At 32.9% G+C, this 22556-nt stretch overlaps 3 protein-coding genes across 5 annotated transcripts; 1 reads left to right on the top strand and 2 right to left on the bottom strand.

Annotated features, from left to right (window-relative positions):
- Window positions 1–2453: 2453 nt before the first annotated feature.
- Window positions 2454–12796, bottom strand: LOC140057442 (uncharacterized). The gene is made up of 8 exons (XM_072103106.1): window positions 12513–12796; window positions 11090–11441; window positions 8066–8152; window positions 6971–7119; window positions 5712–5781; window positions 5355–5491; window positions 4318–4626; window positions 2454–3565 (listed from the first exon to the last, which is right to left on the bottom strand). The coding sequence occupies exons 2-8, from the start codon at window positions 11402–11404 to the stop codon at window positions 3376–3378; spliced, it is 1257 nt and encodes a 418-aa protein (XP_071959207.1). The 5' UTR covers window positions 11405–11441; window positions 12513–12796; the 3' UTR covers window positions 2454–3375.
- A 90-nt stretch (window positions 12797–12886) lies between these two features.
- On the bottom strand, window positions 12887–16357 carry LOC140057455 (actin-related protein 2/3 complex subunit 3-like). Of its 2 annotated transcripts, XM_072103121.1 has the most exons (6): window positions 16256–16346; window positions 15138–15231; window positions 14798–14874; window positions 14239–14307; window positions 13458–13581; window positions 12887–13327 (listed from the first exon to the last, which is right to left on the bottom strand). In XM_072103121.1, the coding sequence occupies exons 1-6, from the start codon at window positions 16259–16261 to the stop codon at window positions 13170–13172; spliced, it is 528 nt and encodes a 175-aa protein (XP_071959222.1). In that variant the 5' UTR covers window positions 16262–16346; the 3' UTR covers window positions 12887–13169. The 2 variants fall into 2 exon arrangements, with proteins under 2 accessions (XP_071959222.1, XP_071959223.1); XM_072103122.1 differs by lacking the exon at window positions 15138–15231 and having other exon boundaries at window positions 16256–16357.
- Window positions 16358–17889: 1532 nt separating this feature from the next.
- On the top strand, window positions 17890–21003 carry LOC140057444 (uncharacterized). 2 transcript variants are annotated; one of them, XM_072103108.1, is made up of 2 exons: window positions 17890–17994; window positions 18498–21003. In XM_072103108.1, the coding sequence occupies exon 2, from the start codon at window positions 18520–18522 to the stop codon at window positions 19678–19680; it is 1161 nt and encodes a 386-aa protein (XP_071959209.1). In that variant the 5' UTR covers window positions 17890–17994; window positions 18498–18519; the 3' UTR covers window positions 19681–21003. The 2 variants fall into 2 exon arrangements, with proteins under 2 accessions (XP_071959209.1, XP_071959210.1); XM_072103109.1 differs by having other exon boundaries at window positions 17898–18093.
- Window positions 21004–22556: the final 1553 nt, after the last annotated feature.

The raw sequence follows: 22556 nt of genomic DNA, 5'->3' as shown, positions 1-22556 counted from the left end.
CATGCACCCCTTCCAATGGTAGTATGGGCCAATGGCATTATAATGCACCCCTGCTATTAGACACAGATACATTATAACTCATGCACCCCTTCCAATGGTAGTATGGGCCAATGGCATTATAATGCACCCCTGCTATCAGACACAGATACATTATAACCCATGCACCCCTTCCAATGGTAGTATGGGCCAATGGCATTATAATGCACCCCTGCTATTAGACACAGATACATTATAACTCATGCACCCCTTCCAATGGTAGTATGGGCCAATGGCATTATAATGCACCCCTGCTATCCGACACAGATACATTATAACCCATGCACCCCTTCCAATGGTAGTATGGCCCAAATAGTATTAATATACATTAAAAATGATATTATACATATGTTTCTTAAACAATATTATCTAAACTACTATTTTAAAAGCAAACTAACTTACATTACATTGCTGTTATGACTAAACTATGTGTTAAACACATTCTACATAAAAAAAAACTGACATATTACATACATTGTGCTTTTTAGCCTTCCCATCCCGACAGCACCCAATATAATGTTACTTAAAACTTACAAAAACTATTAATTTGTCTGAAAGTAAAACAACTTGCATTGCTACAATAACATTGCCTATTAAGCTTGTTTAACACTAAGATGCAAAGCAAGTATGTAATCACAGTGCAAATAAATTGACCAATTACAAGCAATGTGTTATTCGAACTATCGCTTATGATTGGTCAACTCGCTTACATAGTGGGTACCATGCTTTAACACAACTAAAGTATGTGTTAAACACTCTACGAAAAACTAAAAAATAAATAAAGCACACCAATTAAAAAGTGCATTTTCAGGTAGACATATTTCATAAATTTATGGAGCAGCAGAGGCTTGATTGTCTTGTTTAAAGTCTAAAAGTAATACATACTTTAAACAATAAAATACATGTCAATATTTTAATTTATACTGGGTGGTCGCTTCACTCAGAGGGCCCAGTACAACATTAAGTATTATGACATTAATTAGTCATCATATCTTTCAGGAATCACAAGTACTTTCAAAGTATTGAATTCTGGCATGACGATGTGTATTTCATTGTTTGGAGTACATATTATACTTTTCTACTAAAGTCAATGGACGTGTTTGTATTTAATCTACAATTTCATTAAAAAGATAAAAGTGAAAAATGTCCTTAAATTATTATATACCCACAAAAATTGTTCATTAATTAATCCTTTTGAATAAATTCATACATCAACAATATTTGTTTTTATCATCATTAAAAATTATCACAAAAATATAACAACTCTCTTTATTTATCGATCACTACATATTTACAATGATTAAGAAAGTCTAGTCAAGGCAACATTTCATTTTTAAAGCATTTCTTATTATTTAAAACTACAAAGAACAAGTTTTCAAGTAATGTAATTACAATTAGATTATATAACAGAATGGGGAAAACAAGATCCATCTGAGATAGGAGTGAATTATTTTGTAAAATCTGATAATTGTTTTTTAATGGTCTTCAATTAATTTGTCTTTGTTGGTCAATTTGTTCTATTCATTTCAACCTAATACTTGCCTAGCCGTAAATGGTTGTAGCATAACAACCGAGACATAGGAACATACCCAACTTGATTTTACTTCCTATTTTGTACTATGATGTATCTAAAGATCTGTCTACACTATCAAACTTAATATGACAAAAAAATTAATATGATGTGCGAGAGGTTAAAAACAAACAAGGCAAAGTATACACAATTTGACGGTCTGTGCTTGGAAATGGGGTGGGTGATAAAAATTCAAAATCTCATTCTGGCTTCGGCCCTGGACACAATGACATCAAATCACTACCATATTTGGGCACCTAACACATTTTTTTTTGCCAAACTAGTTTGATAGTACAGAGAGATTGAGTTTATACAGTACTAGAAAATAATTTCATTTAAAAAAAAACTTTTGAGTTGTAAAATGTTCTTCCCGAAAAAAAGAGAGAGAATATATGGAAGCCATAAAAAGGAACACAGAATGAAGGCAAGTTATTATTACAACTACTTTACAAATTGTATTTAAAATTGTTCTGTTAAAAAAATACTGTAATTTATTTCTAGTATTAAAAAAAGTTACAATTATGATTAAAATATGTCTAGACATAAATCTAAACTTAATAAATTAATTGAGTCAGTTGCAATACTATTAATGCAGCTTATTTAGAACTAAATTAATAAATGTCAACAAGAGAGGAAAGTTATCTTAAACTTTAAGATAAGTATGTTTACAGTACTTGACTGTATTTTTAAATTGTTTTTTAAATGTGAACTAGCTAAAGATTTTTCTTTGTACATACTAAGAACATTATTCTATGAATAAACAATTTTTATAGCAAATTTCAATATATGCAGAAATTGGATAAATCTGAAATTAAGTTCACAATTGCAATCCGACATTTGTTTATAAGTAGCACATTTCATTTCTATAATAAAAATTTGATAAACAATTATAACAATTTTCTACGACAACAAGGAAACAATAGCTACAATAAGTGAGAGTGGCTTAAGGCTTTTTCTAAAGTGATGCAATATTAAGCATCATGGCATGTATAAAAACGTTTGAATGAATGCAGTGTTGTAGCCATGAGAATTAGTGAGTGGTCGATAAAAGAGGGAACAATCCCCAGTCCAGGACACAGAGTTGTCAAATGATTCAGTTAGAAAGTGGTCATGTTGAACCCTTACCAAATGGCCCTGGAATACATAAGCTCTGTCTACACTATCAAACTTTATGTGACAATAAAAATATGATGTGACACATATCACTACCATATTTGGTCATATCACTACCATTTTTGGGAACATCAAATTTTGGTCAAACTAGTTTGATAGTGTAGACAGAGCTTTATGCATGCTCACATGGGTAATGGTACTATATTGCATTAATAAATGGGGGCTTATCTATTAACCAGTCATAGACTTTTATATTGCTATGTAGAACTAAATGCGTTCATTCTACAATCTCTTACGCAACACAATTAAGAATGTTCACCACAAGAACTGGAATGTATTCATCTTCCTATTCCAACATTTTGCATTTATAACTGTTGCATCTCAACGCCTCAATATTTAGTACTGCTACCGGCTATCATCATTTGTGCCCAGTAATATCTACTAGTTTGCTTCATGCAGTAATTGCGTCATGTCTGTACTGCAGAAATCACATCAACACTATCAAACTTTATTTGACAAAAAAATGTGATGTGCCAATATATAGACATGATGATGTCACATCACTACCATATTTAAACACATCACTACCATATTTGGGCACACCACACTTTTTTCAAACTAGTTCGATAGTAGTAGACAGAGCCGTAATAAGACCGTCAACACAGCTTTTCACATTTCTTCTCATGCTCTATAGATTCTGATGCATTTTTAAATTGTTTATGCATAGAGGAATTGTTTGAGCTATAAACAGGAATTTCGTTTGGTTTTGTTTGGCATTCTTTGTTGTTGAACTCTATTACTTTGTCCCAGCTCCCATCACTTTCTATACTTGGTGTTTTTGGTCCACTAAAATTATATTTAAAAACACAAACAAGAAAACATTTACTTAAACAGTAGTATATACATATATATATATACAGTTCTACATATTTATGTCAATCAAAAGATATCTTTTTAAAGAACAGACCATTATTAAAAAAATAAAAATCCATGCAAACTTTTAACAACTCTAAATAGCAGTTATTGTTGATGGAAGCAGTGATATAAATAAAAAGAAAAAATTACTAATGGCAAGTATTGGCAAAGAAAAAAATCATGCATCACCACGATGTTTACCACATTCAGTCAACTGTACCAATCTCATGAATCTTTTTACCTCATTATGTCTGGTTTTGCAGACAGTCAGGTCTTTCATTCATGCATTTTATAAAATATTAGAATTTAAGAATTTAGGATAATTATGACTTTGATGAAGCATAAAAATTGGAATAATTTTTTATTTTTAAGGAGTCTGGTTTTGTTTCTCATCATGCAACCATTTTCATTTTATCCAAAACGTTCATGCATTAAAATTGTTTCTGTGACCAATATTAGCAATAGAGAAAAACTCCACCTTTGACATTCCTATTAAAGGGACACTTTCTTGTTATATGAACGAGGTGCAATACATTTTTACGGACAACCTCTATTCCGGGGACACCACTATTATGAGAATAATTATTAATATAGGTTTTACTTTAAATTTATACAAGTCAATTAAAGTAGCTAACAATTTACAAACATAAGCACCACCTCATACTAATAGGTTTGACGTTTACCTTGGGTCTGTGGAAATAGATGCTACAGTTTTCTCATTTTTTTCATTAGCATCATGTGTCGTTTCAGGGTCAGAGGTTGGCTCATGTGAACTTTGACCATTTGGGTAATGCTCACATTCATCAGGTTCATTCTCAGTTAGTGAGCAATGACCTTGTGAATTTTCAACTAATGATGAATGATCTTGAACTGAACTTTGACCCAATGAACTCTGATCCGCCTCGACACATGAGTGATAGTCGCCCTCTACCAAGCTCTCTTCGCTCGTCTGTGAAGAAGAGCGAGACGCGGATGCGTGCACACCACCATTCCTACACCAATGAAATTAGCCGTTAATAATACATGCATATTATTGGTTAGATGATTGGCAACAGAAAAATAAAATGTATTGAAATGAAGTGTACAATAACAACAATGATCTAAAAATTGTGTTGAATAAAATTTTAAATTTAATTAATTATCCTGGATTTATATAGCGCCTAATGTTGTGAAACCTCTAAGCGCTGAACATTATTACCCCAGTCATTTTTTGTAACAAACACCTATGGAAACATACTCCCATAATGCAGCTATTAATCAGCGCAAATTTGTGTCTTGATCTAACCGGGTTCCCATTTATGCACCTGGGAGGAGAGAGGCAAACGTAAGTAAAGTATCTTGCCTAAGGATACAAGCATTGCAGCAAGAGTTGGATTCGAACGTCCAACACACTGCACGACAAGTCCTTACTTAAATGGTATCAATTACTACTGCAAACCCATCAAAATTAGTTTTTTAATAAAAAAATAATAATAATTTTATATTAAATCCAAATTGTATGGTCTTTGTTAGGCTCAAATGTATTAGTCATCTTTTGCTCTAAACTAACCAATCAATAAACCCAAATGAAAAAAAAAAACCTGCAGTAGCACTAATGGCTTAGTCAATAATACAGGTACAAGTATATTAATAATGTCTGTATCATCAATGCAAAGTGCCAATCTATTTTAAATAATTAAATGTTAAGAAATGTTAACAGAAAACCCGTCAGAATACATACAACAACTGCGTTGAGAGTTCTTCCTCCCTAGTCTTGCTTTTGCGCAGTTCTTGTTTCAGTTTTATAACTTCTTTCTCCTTCTGTACTAGGTCTTGTCGTAGGTTATATATAGTGTCTTCAAGGGAGTCACAAAGTGCCTAGAAAATTAAAAACATCAATTGTATAAATCTCTAAACATCAATAGTGATGTTGTATAGTGATGTTGTACACTGAACTCTGCAAAAATCTGTTCATTCTAGTACTGTATATTTGGTCATACTGTAATGAATAATCCATTGCATGAATCTATTCTAAATTCAAGGTGGGCTTATCCCTCAGGAGATGGGCTTATAACCAAATCACTAAGATGTTTCTTACCCTGCTTTCTTCTAAACTATCATGTGCTCCAGGTTGGTCATCTAAGCAGAAAAATTCTCTTGTAAATTTGCTGGAAAAAAAATTTGGTTAATGAGATTAGATTAATGTGTTATAAGATCTTCTTTGCTATTTGTGCTATTATCCCATTTTGTGGTTAATTCTGAAGGACATTGAACTTTAACCCCTGCTATTTTACCTTCCTGTAAAAGTGGATTTTAATCCTTTTGAACTTCAGACAGTGTGAAGCTGTTATAGAGATTATTGATGAAGTTTAAAACGGTTTAATATCCTTAAGTCCTTTAATCATTTATTCTTCTGTTAGGGATCATATAAGGTACAATTGTCCATGTCTATGTGTGTAGAATTACCATATGGTTGCTCTTTCTTTGCATCTTCAACAATTGTAAACATAGCCAAGAATAAAATAAGTTAGGTAGTTATGCTCAAGCATGAATATACATATGAAACTCCAAGTGTGTCAAAATATCTTTAAATTTAATAGTTTATCCAATATAATATTACAAGTGAATTGTTGTCTAGAACCTAGTTGTGTTGTAGGTGGATATGCCCAGTTTATTTGTCAATAAAGTAGTCTGAAATTGTGTGTGAAATATGACCAAATTATGATACCAAATTTTGATAATTTTCAGTCAGTAATTTAAATTTCTATATCAGCACAATATAAAAACAATGACCATATTTTTAAGTTTTTATAATATTCATTTACAGTATGGTGTCAAATTTCTTGTATTTTTTTAAACAAAACTTTGATTCAATTTAATATTTTTTTTTTCTATTGCCATTGTAAAACTAAATAAAAATCGTAATGTAATATTATTATTATAATAATAAAGTTTGCAGTATGTTAGACACAATGAGTTTGCAGCTGGACTTTGAATATTACCCTGAAAATGTGGGTCTGTGACAATGCAAGAACAAATCACATTATCACTCACATGATGCCTTAAGTTTACTTTTCCAAAAAGTAAACAATTAGACAGGATAATGACAATATTATTTTATTTAACAAAGCTTTTTACAATAAGCATTGGAGTAACGCAAAATAAAATCAGCAGATTGTATGATGCAACAATCCTTACGTGAATGTATTGTTGGGGGGGGGGGCGGTCAGTGGGAAGGTGGATAACCTGTGATTTTGTGCACAGGTGTGGATGGCACAAACATACTGTACAAATGCACATTGTTTTAAAAAATATAACAATCGATCATTATGATATAAAATAATACAAAAAACAAACCATTGAAGGATATCTTTATGACTGGTAACATTGTTAATAAATGCTTGTAGGCCTAGCTGTCGGTCCTCAAGAAAATTAGCATCGTAATTGTCACCGAACCACCTCTTGGGAGGTAACGCCAACCGGAAGGTTGGAAAAAACCTCTTCAACTGAAAATAAAAAAACATAATTCTTAAATATTATTTTTATTTATTTATGTATTGTTGCACATGTGGCCAAGGATTACCAATGGTTAAATAAATCACTGTCCTATTTTGAGAACCAGTTCACCAAGGTAACTCGTCTCGAATAATGAACTGGGTTCTTTAAAGTGCACACTGACTTGACTAACTGTGTACATAGAGAAGTACTGTAGGGGTGGATGTCAAGAAGATACTGTAAGGACTACACTGTACTTAAACAAAACACCAACATACAGTACTCAGGCCTTGTCTTTTGAAAATGATAGGTGTGCTACAAATTGCACTCCTCATTACATTCAGGGATGCTGTACTGTATGTGTGCTGTTTGTAGAAGTTTACCAAATTTAAGCATGTTGTAAATCGCACTCCTCAAGGGCAGTTTAGGAGTGTGTTAGGTGAGTGATCGCACTCGCTCACCTTAAAAGACAAGGCCTGAGTACTGTAACATCATGAGTTCATCATATGCTACAATAAACTCACTCACTACCAATGTAATACTGTAACTGAACTTTACCCTTTGAGAAAACCAAATAGCCATCTTACCAGACAGAAAGCTATTAATGAATACAGTATTAATGATTTATCTAAGATACAGCATCAATATGTCAATATGCAAATTTCTACTATAGAGATAATTATTTTTAGTTTATATCAGAAAATGTCACCATGTGTTAGTGCCATACAGTGTTCAGACTGTGTTGTTCTATCAGAATATTCAGTATTTTGACCAAGTACAGTATTTTATATACCATAGACCAGGCTATACAATTCCGTAAGGTTAAATACCATGGTATAAAGCAATTGTGTTAGATTAGATACAAAATTAATTTTACAATTCTAACCTAAAAATCATACAATTTTATTTAATTTAATCAATTTGAATATCATAAATTTAAAATAAAATTTACTGTACCTTTGTGTTTAATCGCACAAAATCTGTGTATCTTCGGAAGACAAACCAATTTTCAGTTGGAGATTTTCTTACATGGATTTTAAATACCTGAAAATATGAAAATTCATAAATATACAGTTAGTAATAGTAGTAAAATTAAGAAATAATAGTACAGTTGATGAATTATATTATATGATGACTACTACTGTATTGTACAGTACTGTCATTTGGCCCACGCACACCCTCTTATTTTTTTTGTCAAATAAAGTTGTGATTGTGTAGACAGAGCTTAAAGGTAAAGAATAGCAAGAAAGACAAAATGACAGACAAAGTCATCCAACCATGGACCTATAGGTCCATGATCCAACCATCAAAAAGTTACAATATAATTCATTTGGTTTAGTACGAATTTTAAATTAATTTTTTCTCAATTCTATTTATTTTAATTTAATTTTTAATTTTTGTCCCTGGTTACACTGTATTTTCATATGCTTATACTGTATGTATAAGAATGAACTATTATTACTTTCTTGTATTGTATTTGCCCTGAGTGTCCCTAATGATCAGCTTCGGCTGGGTGGACTCACCCTAGTTAAATATCATTGAAGTGAAATAAAATTCCATTTCAGCTATAGTAAGATTCTATATAATTTGAGTCACATACATTTTGCACTTACTAGCATTCCATGATTTGTGCTGTGAAATTGGTAATTTACGCAACTCACTTTAAACTATCACTACACATTCTTTTCTATTTTTACTAAACGATGTATTGTTGTACCATAACCTCACTATCAACCTCCTACCTATTCAAATATGCCTTGAACTTGAACACAAAATAACATTTTCTAAACAAAATGTAAGTTACTCAAGACTGTCAATTGGGCCAAGGTTACTAATAGATAATGGTTATTGTGATGACATGGAATCCTGCTTTAACGTCACAAAAGAGAGATTATTGATGAAGTACCAACTTTACTAATTCCCTTCAATAAATAATGAAAGTCTGTTGTCAAGCTGTTTATTTCAAGCCTGTACAAAATCAATACAGTATGTACAGTACAGTAATAATACTAACAGTAATACAGTTTTTTTATCCCAATAAATTTAGCCCATAAATTTATAATTACTAGATACAGTGTACAGTAATTAACAATATTATTATTATCAATATTTTCATGAATCTTACCATTTACAGTATTACTATAATGAGCACTACAGTATGGTTTTTTTATCCTCAAAGAAGGATACTTTTATAGAGCTGAAGGAAGGTTGAGTATGTTTTATAAATTAAATATAATTATTATGTTTATAAAAGAGGTACTTTTAGGGCTGAAGGTGGGGTTGTACTTTATGATGAAATTCTAAATTGGTTGCGATTTGTATCATGTTGACAAATCTAATCAAAGTCTCAAAGCCACTGAGTAAATGGTATGTCATCAATAAATACTATTTGTTATTGTCAATTGAATGGGACACTCGTTTAATTAATTAGTTTTTGAACAAGTAACCACAAACAAAGTACCTGCAACAAAATGAGTTCCGGTCAACAATGTTTACAGAATCTCAGAATATAAAAGAATGGTTTATTCAAAAATACAAAGTGCAGGTACTATATTTTATCTACACATTATTGGTATTACTATAAAACATTCTATTAAGTCAATTACCCACGTTTCTTATAAAATGTTCTTTGTATTTCTGCCCAAGGAAATACTATGTAAAGTAGTACTGTATGAATGACAAACACTGTATTATTATTACTTACTTGTATTTCAGTATTAAGTTCTGTCTAGTTTGACAAAAAAAGTATGATGCGCCCAAATATGGTAGTGATATACCCAAATGTGGTAGTGATATGACATCATCATGTCCATACAGTACGTATGGGCACATAACATTTTTGTCACATAAGCTTTGATAGTGTAGACAGAGCTTTATAGAAACCATGGAATTGTTACTGTACATAAACAGTTAAAGCAAGTTTTTGAAATTCTATGAAAACTTACATTACCGCATCTTAGTTATACATAGCCAATGTTGTTTATGACATTTATAAATTAAGGAAGTTAATAATATCAAATTCAAGAGGAAATTTACTAATATTACAGCTTTGAGAAAGCCATACAACTAAAGAAGGAAGTTTAAATTCTAAACATTAGCTTACCGTAGACCAGGGAGTTGCTTATTTTACAACTCCCTGCTTAGACTGTAATTATGTGGCTTAACATTTTACTATAGTAACTACTGAAGTAATTTAAATAATTTCTCTACTCTAACGGGTAAATACAGTGATTGCCCTCTAAAGCTCTGTCTACACTATCAAACTAGTGTAGTGATGTGCCCAAATATGGTAGAGATATGCCCAAATATGGTAATGATATGACATCATCATGTCCATATATGGGCACATCACATAACGTTTGATAGTGTAGACAGAGCTTTATAAGTTGAAAAACTTGTGAATCAATGAATCACATGTAGAGTAGGTAATACAAAAGGCAATTAAGCATGGCATCATATTCATTGACCTGTGAGATGTCTGTGACTTTGAGAAATGGAGTACTAAAAAGTTCTTGTACTTTAAGAAACAATACTTCGATCAAACTTTAATAATTCCAATGTTCAAAATAACAAAAAAATGTGTTTAATCCCATTAACTTCAAAATGTGATAGTTCTATAGAATAGAACTATAGTATTGAAAGCAATTCAGTAAGGAGGACACTGAACTGTATAGTTTGAACAAACACAATAAACTTGTTTGAGTCCAAGTACAGTATTTGTTTACAACTTGTTGATTATTAACCTTCAGTAGTTCATAAAATTACACCTGGGTTACTTTCAAACAACATTATATGTGTTTACTCAACCATTTTAAAACATTTTTCCGTCTTTTAAACAAAGTTAAAAGTGTTTATTCAACCATGTTTCTATCTTTTATAACGTACTACTGTATGTACAGCATAAACTGTACAAATTTCAAATCTATTTGAAATTCTATTTTATTGATTCTGAAAAGGAATTCGTCATGGTTGAATGCTTACCGTGAATCTTGCTCTTTGCTCCATCACTTCATACCCCACGATGGGTACATAAAGATCTTCGATTGAAAGTGATGACACATCTGTTTGTGAACCACATGAATTTGCACGCTCTCTTTCAATTTTGATATCATCATCTGACAAGGTATCTTCCTCACCATTGAGCAAGGAGCTGCTTCGCACCGGCTCCGTGTAAAACTCCTCCGAGTAAGACTCCTTATCTAAATCTATATCCATGAGAGAAGCGGGCGACATCGAGCGCGGTACTAAATGCGATGAATCGAAACTACCCACCACAGTGTCTACAACCGATTCCATTGTCTTCTGATAATTGCTTCTTACTTCATTTAAATATCTGAACAGGAAGAAATTGATGAAATTTATGTTGAAATATACAAAGTTAGACAATAGGTACTTTCTGAATTTATTTTATTTCAACAATATTTTACGAGTGTGGTCCATCCAGCCGTCATTAGGGACCCTTACAAAAATACAACATGACGAGACATGCAACAATTAAAAATTAAATAAATAGAATTAACAAAAGATTAACAAAACCTATACAGTAAAAGTTTATAACCATATTAAATCAATAAAACACATTACTACTGCTATTACAATTATTTATGGGTACTCACAGTTCAAATGTACAAGCAAACTCAGCCATTTTAAGGTATCGACAGTGGAATAATGAGTTCAGTTATAAACCGTTACATTAAATTGTAGATATTTATAGTATTTGTATTGGACCAGGATTGGATGGATTTAAAACAAAAACATCTGAATGCCCTAATGATTTTTAACACTTGTTCATTATGGGTCACTTGCTTATGATTGTTTTTTGTTTGATCCACCTTGACCTTAGAGTCTGTACACACAGTCCAGTTTAAAATAAACCATGGATTAATAAACATACAAAACTGTAAACAAGATTTTTTATTTATTAAATGGCTTTCTTTGTGTGTATAAATAAATGCTTTTTTTTAGCTTTCTTTGATTAATGTCAACAAGATGACAAAAAAGAGTAGACAAAGCGAAAACCTTTTATAGATAGATTGAAAATGTCTATGTACGACATTCTTTTTAACCAAGCCTGGCCCTTGATAGGCCCTGGCCGCCTAACTAATATTAATAATTACCTAGGCTAGGCCTAGTTACTACTTTAGTAGGCTACAGAGCCGGCTAGCATAAGACTAAGCCTAGCGACGACTGGTGCTAGTACGGATATTATAATGCTATATAGGCCTAGGCCTAGTACTAGTCTACCTGGTTAGTAAATTCTCGGCCCGAGGATGAGTCGAGTGAGGCCTACTTAATAATTATTAATTGTTCAAGAAGAAGGCCTAGACTAACCTAGGCCTAGCATACTACTACTAATTCATAGTAACAATCATAATAAACTTTTATATAAAAGCGATCGTCTTACTTATAGTGTGTCCTTTTAGTTGTTTAGAGTTAATAGGCCTCTTGCTATCATATTTAGGCTAGTTCTTTTGAAAAAAACGTAACATACGAACGAAGCATACAGTCAGTCTTTTGTTTATGTTGCCGCAACAAAAAATTCCGCGTGAGAGAAAAAATCATTAATGTTTTTGGCGATCTATAGATGGCGGTATGATTAATTTGTATAAGTAATTGATTAATAAACTAAATGTTTTTAAACAATTGATAATGTATTAGAAATATGAATTTGAACAAAAAACTTTATACTCTATACTGAAATATACGTATTGAATTTAAAGTTTTTAAAGAATTCGTATTTAAATACAGTATACAAACAATAAAACAATTTTCAATTAGTACCATTTAAATTTTTTTTTTATTATAACTGTTGTAATCAATATAATATTCATTAATTTAAAAAAACTATAAATGTCGATTTTGCATGCAAACAGTGGTATTACATTAAATTTATTAGACTATAAAATTCTAGGAGAAAAATAGATCATGAATGAGTATGATCAGGGAAGGGAATACTCTTTCCTGGGCATGATCAATCTTTTTTCAGTGGTCCTTTTCGGTCTCTCCTTCTGACAAGATAACGAAGATACCAACCAGCGCAATATTCAAGATGAGCCCCTGATTACTTGCTTGGGCCTGAAAGACTTTTATCCATGAAACGTCTCTTAATAAAGCACAACCACCATTTGCTAGGCTTGTCTGTTGCAGGATCTATCACTTTCTCGACGAGGCGAAGACCAGTCTCTTGACGGATTTGTGTCAAATACTGTCGCAGTGTATCTATAATAAAAATTAAAAACACAAAATAAACTTTATATATACATATATATTATGTATATATATGGACAAAAAATAACCGTATATATATATATATATATATATATATATATATATTTTCTAACAACCCTACCTTGATCACTTCTAGCCGGTTTTTGATAAAGGGCATTCAGCGGAAATCTAGCATCTCCAGGTAAGTCAAAATTCTCAATTGCAAGTGTCTGCATTTCTTTTAATGCATTGTTTTTTGAAGAAATCTAAAAATAAAACGCAAATTATATAAAAAAATATGCGGACATTCACAAATATATAGGCCATTGTTGTGTTTTGTTTAATTAATAAACCAGTTACCGAAAGTTGTAGCGAGAGGTTAAAAACAGACGAGAGGCAAAGATGCTTTAAATATAATTATTAATATAAAATATGGCGATCTCGTCTGCCTCGTCACTGGCTACGGCCCTGATCTGATCACCAGTAAAGCGTGGTTCCCACTCTAGAACACAACGCAGCGACATATCGACGCAAAGTGATGTATTGCGTAATCACAAGTGGGAACCGACAACGCAACAGTGCTGCAAAAATCGCAGGTTTGATTTCACGCAGGCGGGGGCAAACACAATTATTGGAAGGGCATTTTCTTACGTTGCGTAGGTTGCGTTACGTTGGGTCGCTAGTGGGAACCAAGCTTAAGCGTTTATAGTGAGTTACATCGTGTTGGCTTAAGGTGACCCTTCCATCTAATTCGAAAAGTACACTGCAAAATAATATAATTATGATACAACTTGCAAACCCTATTTCAAATTGATGGATGGATGGACTACTGTACCATTCATAGGATATAGCAGCTTGTCTAGGAGGAGACTTATTTCTATCAAAATGATCAACTTGAAATCGTTGAGATTGTAATTACTCACTCTTTGTAATCTTTTCAAACACTCAGTAATGTACAGCGTGATGTAGATGAGGACTCTGTCTGCTGAACTCTGTGAAGAAAACAATAAACGGTTCGGTAACACAATCACTGTGCAAAGACACTTTGACTGTACATAATAGTTCAAATAACTGACAAAATATAGAAGCCCCTCCTTTAACACATGAATATAATCTAGCGGCGCAATGTGTAACAAAACAACAGCCCTCCCTCTTTTTAAGGGCATGAAGGTGAGGTGTTCCCTACCATTTTAGGCAAAAATTAAAGTAAAACAAGTATTTGTATTTGCATTGCACCATAATATACCGATCAAGACATGAGCTATGCGATTGTTAAAATGTATTGTCTCATGAAAATGATAGGTTGATAAAATTAGACTCTGAATAGTCCATTTCGCAGTTTTAAGTAAATAACTATTATGTGACAATAAAATGGCATATTCGACAAAAACATTTAAAAAACCATTGTTTTAGGGGGTCAATCTTTAATATAACTGTGGGGAAAAACACCGATGCCAAATAAAGAAAGGTTATTTTACTTGCCTTAATTTCATATTGCTTAAAGAAAACATTCGACTTAAAATATTGCAAAGTTTCGTCTATGATATCGAGTGATCCATCTATATAAAAAAAAGAGTTCATCATATAAAAATATCATGTCATTCCAAATTTGTATAAATACCTATGCATTATTCAAGAGGAAACATAAGTTAAAGCTCTGTCTACACTATTAAAATAGTTTGCCAAAAAAAGTGGGATGTGCCCAAAGATGGTAGTGATGATGACATCATCATGTCCATATATCGGTACATCACATCATTTTTTTTTCACATAAAGTTTGATAGTGCAGACAGAGCTTAGTGTTGCAAAATTGTCAACTTACCGCCTGGTGGAGCCGGACCTTTGAATTTAGTGTTTAATGGCAGCAGAGCCATTTTGGCAATGTCCCTTTGAGACGTTAACGACGAATGATAAGCCTGTAAGTTAGATCGTTTTAAAAAGCCTTTAAATTGGTTATTTGAAGGGTTACCAAAATTATCTTCTATCGTGAGGTTTAAAACTAACGCTCTGTCTAAACTATCGTATATTGACACGGTAAAGAAGCTGTGTCTACACTATCAAACTTTATTATGTGACCAAAACATGTAATGTGAACAACCATGGAAAACGATGATGTCATATCACTACCATATTTGGGCACATTATACTTTTTTTTGGTCAAACTAGTTTGATAGTGTAGACAGAGCTTAAGAACAAGAACAATATTTTTTTGTGAATTAGCAACCGAAACCGAAACTGCCATGAACAAAGATATATATCATAACTGCCATGAACAAAGATATATATCATAACTGTAAATTAAAATTTATTAATATTTTTCAAAATAAATTACTACTATACCCTATTAGTAGAAATGTTTATAATAAGATAATTTGAAACTCCAAAATGTTGAGCATGTTTGTAGGCCTACTGTATATCAAAACTGTTATTTGAGCGCCCTCTCACTGCTGCCAGTTCTGAGTTGACTTTAAAGATTTCCGATTTGGCGTATGAACACGGAAGAACGAGATCAAAACAAAATTGTAGTTTCAATTTGATTTAGCAATATTTAAAGTTAAACCATATAAATATTATCATTCAAAATGATGATGTAGAGACCATTAAATGTGGTATTGAAGGTCCGAGCGAAATGAGGCATAAATGGGAATACAGGTGGTGATAATAATGCAAATTTGTAGGGGCTAATGTCAGTCTACTATAATTATAAAGCCACCTGGGAATATGTATGTCGCTATTTGAATGGTGATGTTTAGTAGTAGGAAAATATCCATTCATGTAGTATACAAAATAATAATAATACGTTATTATTTGTTATTATGGTTTCCTACCAAGGCCTTTTACTATAGGCCATAGCTATAATACATAGGCCTATATAAGAAATAATCTGAAAAAACAGGGCTTTAGTTAAAAGAACTTTCCTAATAATAGTAATAAACTTACCGGCATTGTAACTAGGTCTTTTATAAACGTCAAAAACGACGAATATTATAAAAGCAAAAACAGCAAAACTCATACACCGTGACTTCCGCAATCTGCAAAACAGCTTCCAACAACTGCGCATGACTAGGAAATACTGTACATCCTTATATGCTAATAATTTGAATGACATTGTTCTTTTACTTATTATTTGTTTAGTTTAGGGCCTGCTGGTGTAGCTGCTGTAATAAATAATACCGATATTCCTTCGTTTTCTTTGAGTGTTTCCTATTAGTATTATAAATTCGTTCCCTTGTTTCTTGTTTTGGCTATTTCAGCCCAATTGTTTTTATAATGGATTTATTCTTATTTTATTATCTTTATAAAAGGCAAACGCAAAAAGTTTGTCCTCTATGCACGCCGCGGTACAACCTCTGATTGGTATGAAGTTTGCACTGAACATCAATCTTGCAACGGGATAATCATTGTCTATATAAAAAGTTCGTAAACCAAATATTTATTTGCGCAAAAAAAAAAAAAAAAAAATCCGGAGAATTGGAACCGTACCTCAAGGAGAGCCGAGAGTACTCCTATCTATCCTACGTGCCTATTATGACGTAATTAATCGTTACCTCATAAATAGGCATATTCATAACCGACATCTTGAGAGAACAAAACTAGTATTCATTTTACCTGGTTATAAATCAGAGGACCGGATAGCTCAGTCGGTAGAGCGTCGTGGAACACGATTATCGTGGGTTCAAACCCCATGCCGGTCTCGATGGAATAGAGTTAAAGCGAGCTTCTGTGTTTGGGGTTCACAGATTTAAACGTCCCCCTTTCCACCACAGATCATGAGGAGGTAACATGAGAGGGCCCTACCGTGCTAGGGGCAAGGGAGCACACCACTTTTCTTTTTCTGGCTTACGCGACCTTTTATGATCTCGTAAATTTTATGTCTAGTGCCCTTAATTTAAGAAAATCCGTTTTATAATGTCAGAAAATTACGAACAATACACTAATCTATCTATATATTTATATAAAAAGCAAACACACAATGTTCGTTCTCTATGCATGCACGCATGATATAAGACAGAATCCAAAGGTTTTATTTTGTATTTATTTTGTATTATTTAATAATCTGCCTAGTGTTATGGAAATGTACGATAATCGAATGGAACAGAAACGAATTGCAATTATGAATGATGATACTCATCCATCCTTCGTGTAGACTAAGACTATGTACCATCAAGGTTACGGACAGCACGGTACCGACTGTCGTTTGTCCTACAATGCATATTTAAATATAATGATTGTCGACAAAAACACAAATAATAATAATAAACTGGGAACACCTAATCGCATTTATCCCCTTAATGTTATTAATTGTTATATTTTGTAAATCCTGTATAATTATGCCTTTTAATCTGTATATTTTACTGTACTGTGTATTTTACTTTGTGTTCTAAACATTTTACTGATTTTATTCTATTTTTATATTAAGTTTCCATGAGAAAAACCAATTTCAAATCTTTCGTTGGATTAATTGACAATAAAGTTATCTTGTACTGTATAGAGAAAACCCAAAAGTTTAAAAACCGAGACAACAAGAGGGGGTAAACAATGATGACGTAATAGGAGATAAAAAAAAAGAATAATGGTGGCCGCCGCCTCGCCTAGCTAGGCCTAGCTAGCTTTTAAAAGAAAATACTTTTATACCTCTTCAAGTAATTTTAGTGGTCAAAGGACAAAATCAGGAAAAAGTAAATATTAATGCACTAATTTATTTATTTTTTCTCATTTGTCATTTTTTCCTACTGATTCGGTGGTTAGAGCTAGGCTTACCTGAAAACACTCAACAGGTACTAAGTATAATATCATTTTAGGGCCCAGCGTTCCGGTAAGCATTGTGGCTCGGTCGTTTCGACCCAGTTACTAAAATAAACGGATAACTTGCGGCATTGATTTATCGCCTATCTATTGTTTTTAATGCCTACTATCTTCACTCTATCCTATTTATAATAAGACATTTAATATGATGATCAAATAATAGTTAATACTGTAATAATCAATTAATATTAGTTTAGATAGGCATATGTGACATGTCATCATTGATGCTGCACATCAGAGCCTGACCTGCATGCAACGACAACCTAGGAAGGTGTTTGTACGAGTCGCATACAGATAGAGATACATTGAATACATAACATACAACTTATATAATTCCAGTGCAGTTTGAGTAACTTCTTTCTTTTAAATTTTTCAGGGACATATGTGAATAATTCAACATGTCTGTACTGTGCGAAGATACAGAAGGGTCAGACTCCACAGTTAAATTGGAATTTCCAGAAGAAGTCGCTAAGCTTGAGAAGGCACATCAGTGTGCAGAGTGCGATAGAAAGTTCACGAGGCGAAGTCACATGATTAGACATCAGTTAGTACACACTGGTCGAAAACCATTCAAATGTGGTCATTGTGGGAAAGGGTTTACGCGACGAGAACACATGACACGCCACACGGAGAAGAATCATGAAGGAATTTCCTTATACGAGTGTGATGAGTGCAACTTGAAATTCAGCACCGAACAAGAAATGAAAGGACATGCAAAATCATCACATGCTGGTGATGAAGTGTACCATCATCACTGTGGACAATGTAGTGAAAAGTTTAAGGAGATGAGCGATTTAAAAGTACACACACAGGTTCACGCTGCAGATAAGCCTTTTAAATGCGGAGAATGCGGTAAAGGCTTTAAGCGGCGTAGCCATATGCTACGTCATGAATTTGGTCACTCTGGTTTAAAATCAGCGTTTTGTGAACAATGCGGAAAAGGGTTCAGTCGACAAGAACATCTTATTCGACACGAGAAAACACACAGTGGTGGAAGTTTCCTGAAATGTGAACAATGTGATAAGAGCTTCCCTGGTCCTGGAAGTCTCAAAGCTCATGTCAAAGTTCATACTGGTGAGCGATCGCATGTTTGTGGAGAATGTGGAATGGGTTTTCTCGGTCGAAGCCATCTTGTTCGTCATGAAAGGATACACACAGGACAAAAACCATACCAATGTGAATTATGCGGCCAGAAATTTAGTCGAAAAGACAAATTGAAGCTACATCAAAAGAAACATAAAGGAGAAATGGCTGCAGTCACTGATGATGTTGGTAAAGTGGGTGTGATATCTGCTGATGAAGGGGGTGTGATATCCGTTGAAAAGATTGTGTCAGATGTCAAACAAGAATCTGATTTAACCACAAACTCTGAATCGGTGTCCGATGAAAAACCCCAACAACTTGAGTTGAGCACCAACTCTGAATGTGTGTTAGATGGTAATTTCGAATCTGAGTTACCCACCAGCTCGGAATTTGTGTCAGATAAGAAAATCCAACCTGATTTGGCCTCCTCTGAATCTGTACCACTACCAGATAGTAGTAACTACCAGTCTGTTTAATGTCAGTTCCCATTATACTGCGCTAAGTAGTCATTCTCAATGTTTGTGAAAGCCTGAAGCTGTGTCTACACTATCAAACTTTATTATGTGACCAAAACATGTGATGTAAACAACCATGGAAAACGATGATGTCATATCACTACCACATTTGGGCACATTTTTTTAGTTCAGTTCAGTTCAGTTTTATTCGGTTCACTCAAAAATACAAGACAAACATAAAATAGAAAAAGCACAAGATAACAATATTAATAGAATGAACCCAGGAATAACCCAAGAAAGTTTAAAAGAAAACTTATTTCCATTGGGGTCCTCAGACATAAAAATAACACTGATTATCGCCCTATGACTACTAAAAGGTTAACAAATTGTACAGAAAACATAATATGTAAGATTACACAGGTATTTTGATAAAATGTGATTTTACATTATTTAAAATTTAGTTAAAATATTGCAATGTTTAAACGTGTAGACAGAGCTTAAGCCAGATATATTTCTCTCTTAAATATTCTTGTTCTCAGAATGTTATGTTGAACATTGACTCTACTTAGAGTATAATTGTTCAAGTGCAAAAATTGTGAAAATAAAAATCTATAAATGACGTATGATTTTTATTCTTAACAATTTTGAATCTATGATTTTATCTTTACAAAAGAAAAGATACTGTATAATATAATAACAACGTTTTAATAAATTGTATACGTATATTTTTAGGTAAAATTATAATAAAAATAAACTAATTGATTTTTTTTTATTGTAAATCCAAAAAAGTATTTTAATCTAAAATGGATTATACTTGTCTGGTGGCTATGGTATCTAGGCTATAGAACTCCACACACCACCAAGGGGTAACTTGTACATTTTTATATTCGTGATCATTTTAATGCCGCTTGACTACTGAGAGAAAATTCAGAATTTTATGAGCATTCGTGGGCGTTCAGTCCATCATGAAAGCAGGTCTTGTTAACCCACACAACAAACTATGTGGTTAAAGTATGAAGCACCCAATTTCCATAGGACTATTGTGTACATTTTATTACCGTATTACTATACCCTGAATAGAAACTTATATTACTGTACTAAAACAATGTATTCATGTACACAGTTTAGATAGAACTATTTCATTCGCTAGTTGTACAGTAACTCACAAAAAGTTTGAAACTGAATAAAAGTTTAGAAAAAGATAAGGTGCTGTGGATATGTTTTTAGAAAATCTTTTTTTTTTAAAACATTTTCAATAATATCTGTGGAATGATATATAATAATATAACAAGTCAGTATTATAAGATGTAGATTTGGTGTTAAAATCAATAAACAAAAGTCAATCAATGAAATCTTACTTTAGATTATTTAACTTTTTTTATGACAATAGGAATTACGTTGGCCTATAATATAGTGTAATAAATTTGAATTTATTAAAATTAAATTGAACAAAAAAGATGTACAGTTATTATGTATTTATTAGAAGTACATTCAGAGCGTCATTCTGATGATGGAGCATTCTCTACCATTTATGCCTTTATTTACTTCCGAAATAGAAATAGTAACGGGTCCAGTGGACCAAATTTGGCACCGGTGGAGCACAGTGATATAAAATAGAAATAAAGTCACTAAATTGTGATATCTTTTCATATGTTACTGTGCTCAAGTGGACCCAATTTGGTGCCAGTGGAGCACAGTGATACTAAAATAGAAATAAGTCACTGAATTAGTTTTTCTTAGTTTACAAAAGTAATCTCTAACTCTAAAAGAACTCCAAGTGGAAAAGAAGCCCACCCAAGAGTACTAAAAATGAAGGAGCACATGGGCTTCTTTTCAAGGTTTTATGGCAGTTTATTCAATGGAAAATAATGCCATGCAACTTTGTTTCCTATTTAAAAAAAAAAGTCCACTTGTTTAGGCCTGACATTTACAACCCTCAAAATATCTCTCTTTCAAAATAAAAGAAAAAAAATCATTATTTTCCATTTAAAAAAACATATCCGTAGAGGTTCGAACCCAATCTACTAGAGCTGAGAGTACCCAAACCTGAGCATTAACCGTTACGCCACTAAGTAGTACATGACGGCACAGCTGATATAAGTCTATTTATACATGTATTACGTAATGCATCATAATACGTCATGGAAAATAATGCCATGCAAATTTGTTTTTCTGATTTAAAAAAAAATCCACTTCTTTAGGCCTGACATTCTCTCTTTCAAAATAAAAGAAAAAAAAATCATTATTTTCCATTAGAAAAAAAACATATCCGTAGAGGTTCGAACCCAAACTACTAGAACTGAGAGTACCCAAACCTGTGCATTAACCGTTACGCCATAAAGTAGTACATGACTGAACAGCTGATAATAGTCTATTTATACGTGTATTACATAATTCATCATTACGTCATAAATATCCAATTAACCTTGTTAAAACCAAAATGATCAGTTAGCTCAGTCCCCTGAGCGTCGTGTTGACAACACGAATGTCGTGGGTTCGATTCCCACGCTGGTCGGTGGAATAGAGTTAAGGCTATGCGAGCCACTGTGTTTGGGGTTCACAGATCATACGTCCCCCTTTCCACCACACATCATGAGGCGACAACATCAATGCATCTGGTGATGTGCTGGAAACGACCCCAAAAGGCTGTGGCAGGCCTTAGTGCTGAGGCAGGGAGAGCACATTTAACATCTTTTTTTTAATTTAATTTTTTTTTTCAACCTGTATTCGATCTCGTAAATTATGCTTGCCGCCCTCAATTTAAAAGAAATTAAATTTATTATTTTAATCGCAGGTGTACGAAACAGTTTGGTATGCCGTGCGTTGTTATGCAATAGTTGTGCAGATGTGTAGAAGTGGGGAAGACGGCATTGTTAGTCATTCGCGGTCAACACGCC

The sequence above is a fragment of the Antedon mediterranea genome, chromosome 8, assembly GCF_964355755.1.
Source record: "Antedon mediterranea chromosome 8, ecAntMedi1.1, whole genome shotgun sequence".
Classification (NCBI taxonomy): Eukaryota; Metazoa; Echinodermata; class Crinoidea; order Comatulida; family Antedonidae; genus Antedon; species Antedon mediterranea.
The sequence above is the reverse complement of the archived record's forward strand: the minus strand, read 5'-3'. Positions and strand labels throughout refer to the sequence as shown.

Coding starts and splice junctions, on each gene's coding strand:
- LOC140057444 (XM_072103108.1), top strand. CDS start 18,520: ATGTCTGTACTGTGCGAAGATACAGAAGGGTCAGACTCCACAGTTAAA.
- LOC140057442 (XM_072103106.1), bottom strand. CDS start 11,404: ATGGAATCGGTTGTAGACACTGTGGTGGGTAGTTTCGATTCATCGCAT. Junction 8,153..11,089: donor AGCAAAGAGCAAGATTCACG/GTAAGCATTCAA, acceptor TCATATTTTCAG/GTATTTAAAATCCATGTAAG. Junction 4,627..5,354: donor GAACTCTCAACGCAGTTGTT/GTATGTATTCTG, acceptor TCATTGGTGTAG/GAATGGTGGTGTGCACGCAT.
- LOC140057455 (XM_072103121.1), bottom strand. Junction 14,308..14,797: donor TTAAGCAATATGAAATTAAG/GCAAGTAAAATA, acceptor TTTTCTTCACAG/AGTTCAGCAGACAGAGTCCT. Junction 13,582..14,238: donor GTTTGAAAAGATTACAAAGA/GTGAGTAATTAC, acceptor TTTTATTTTTAG/ATTTCTTCAAAAAACAATGC.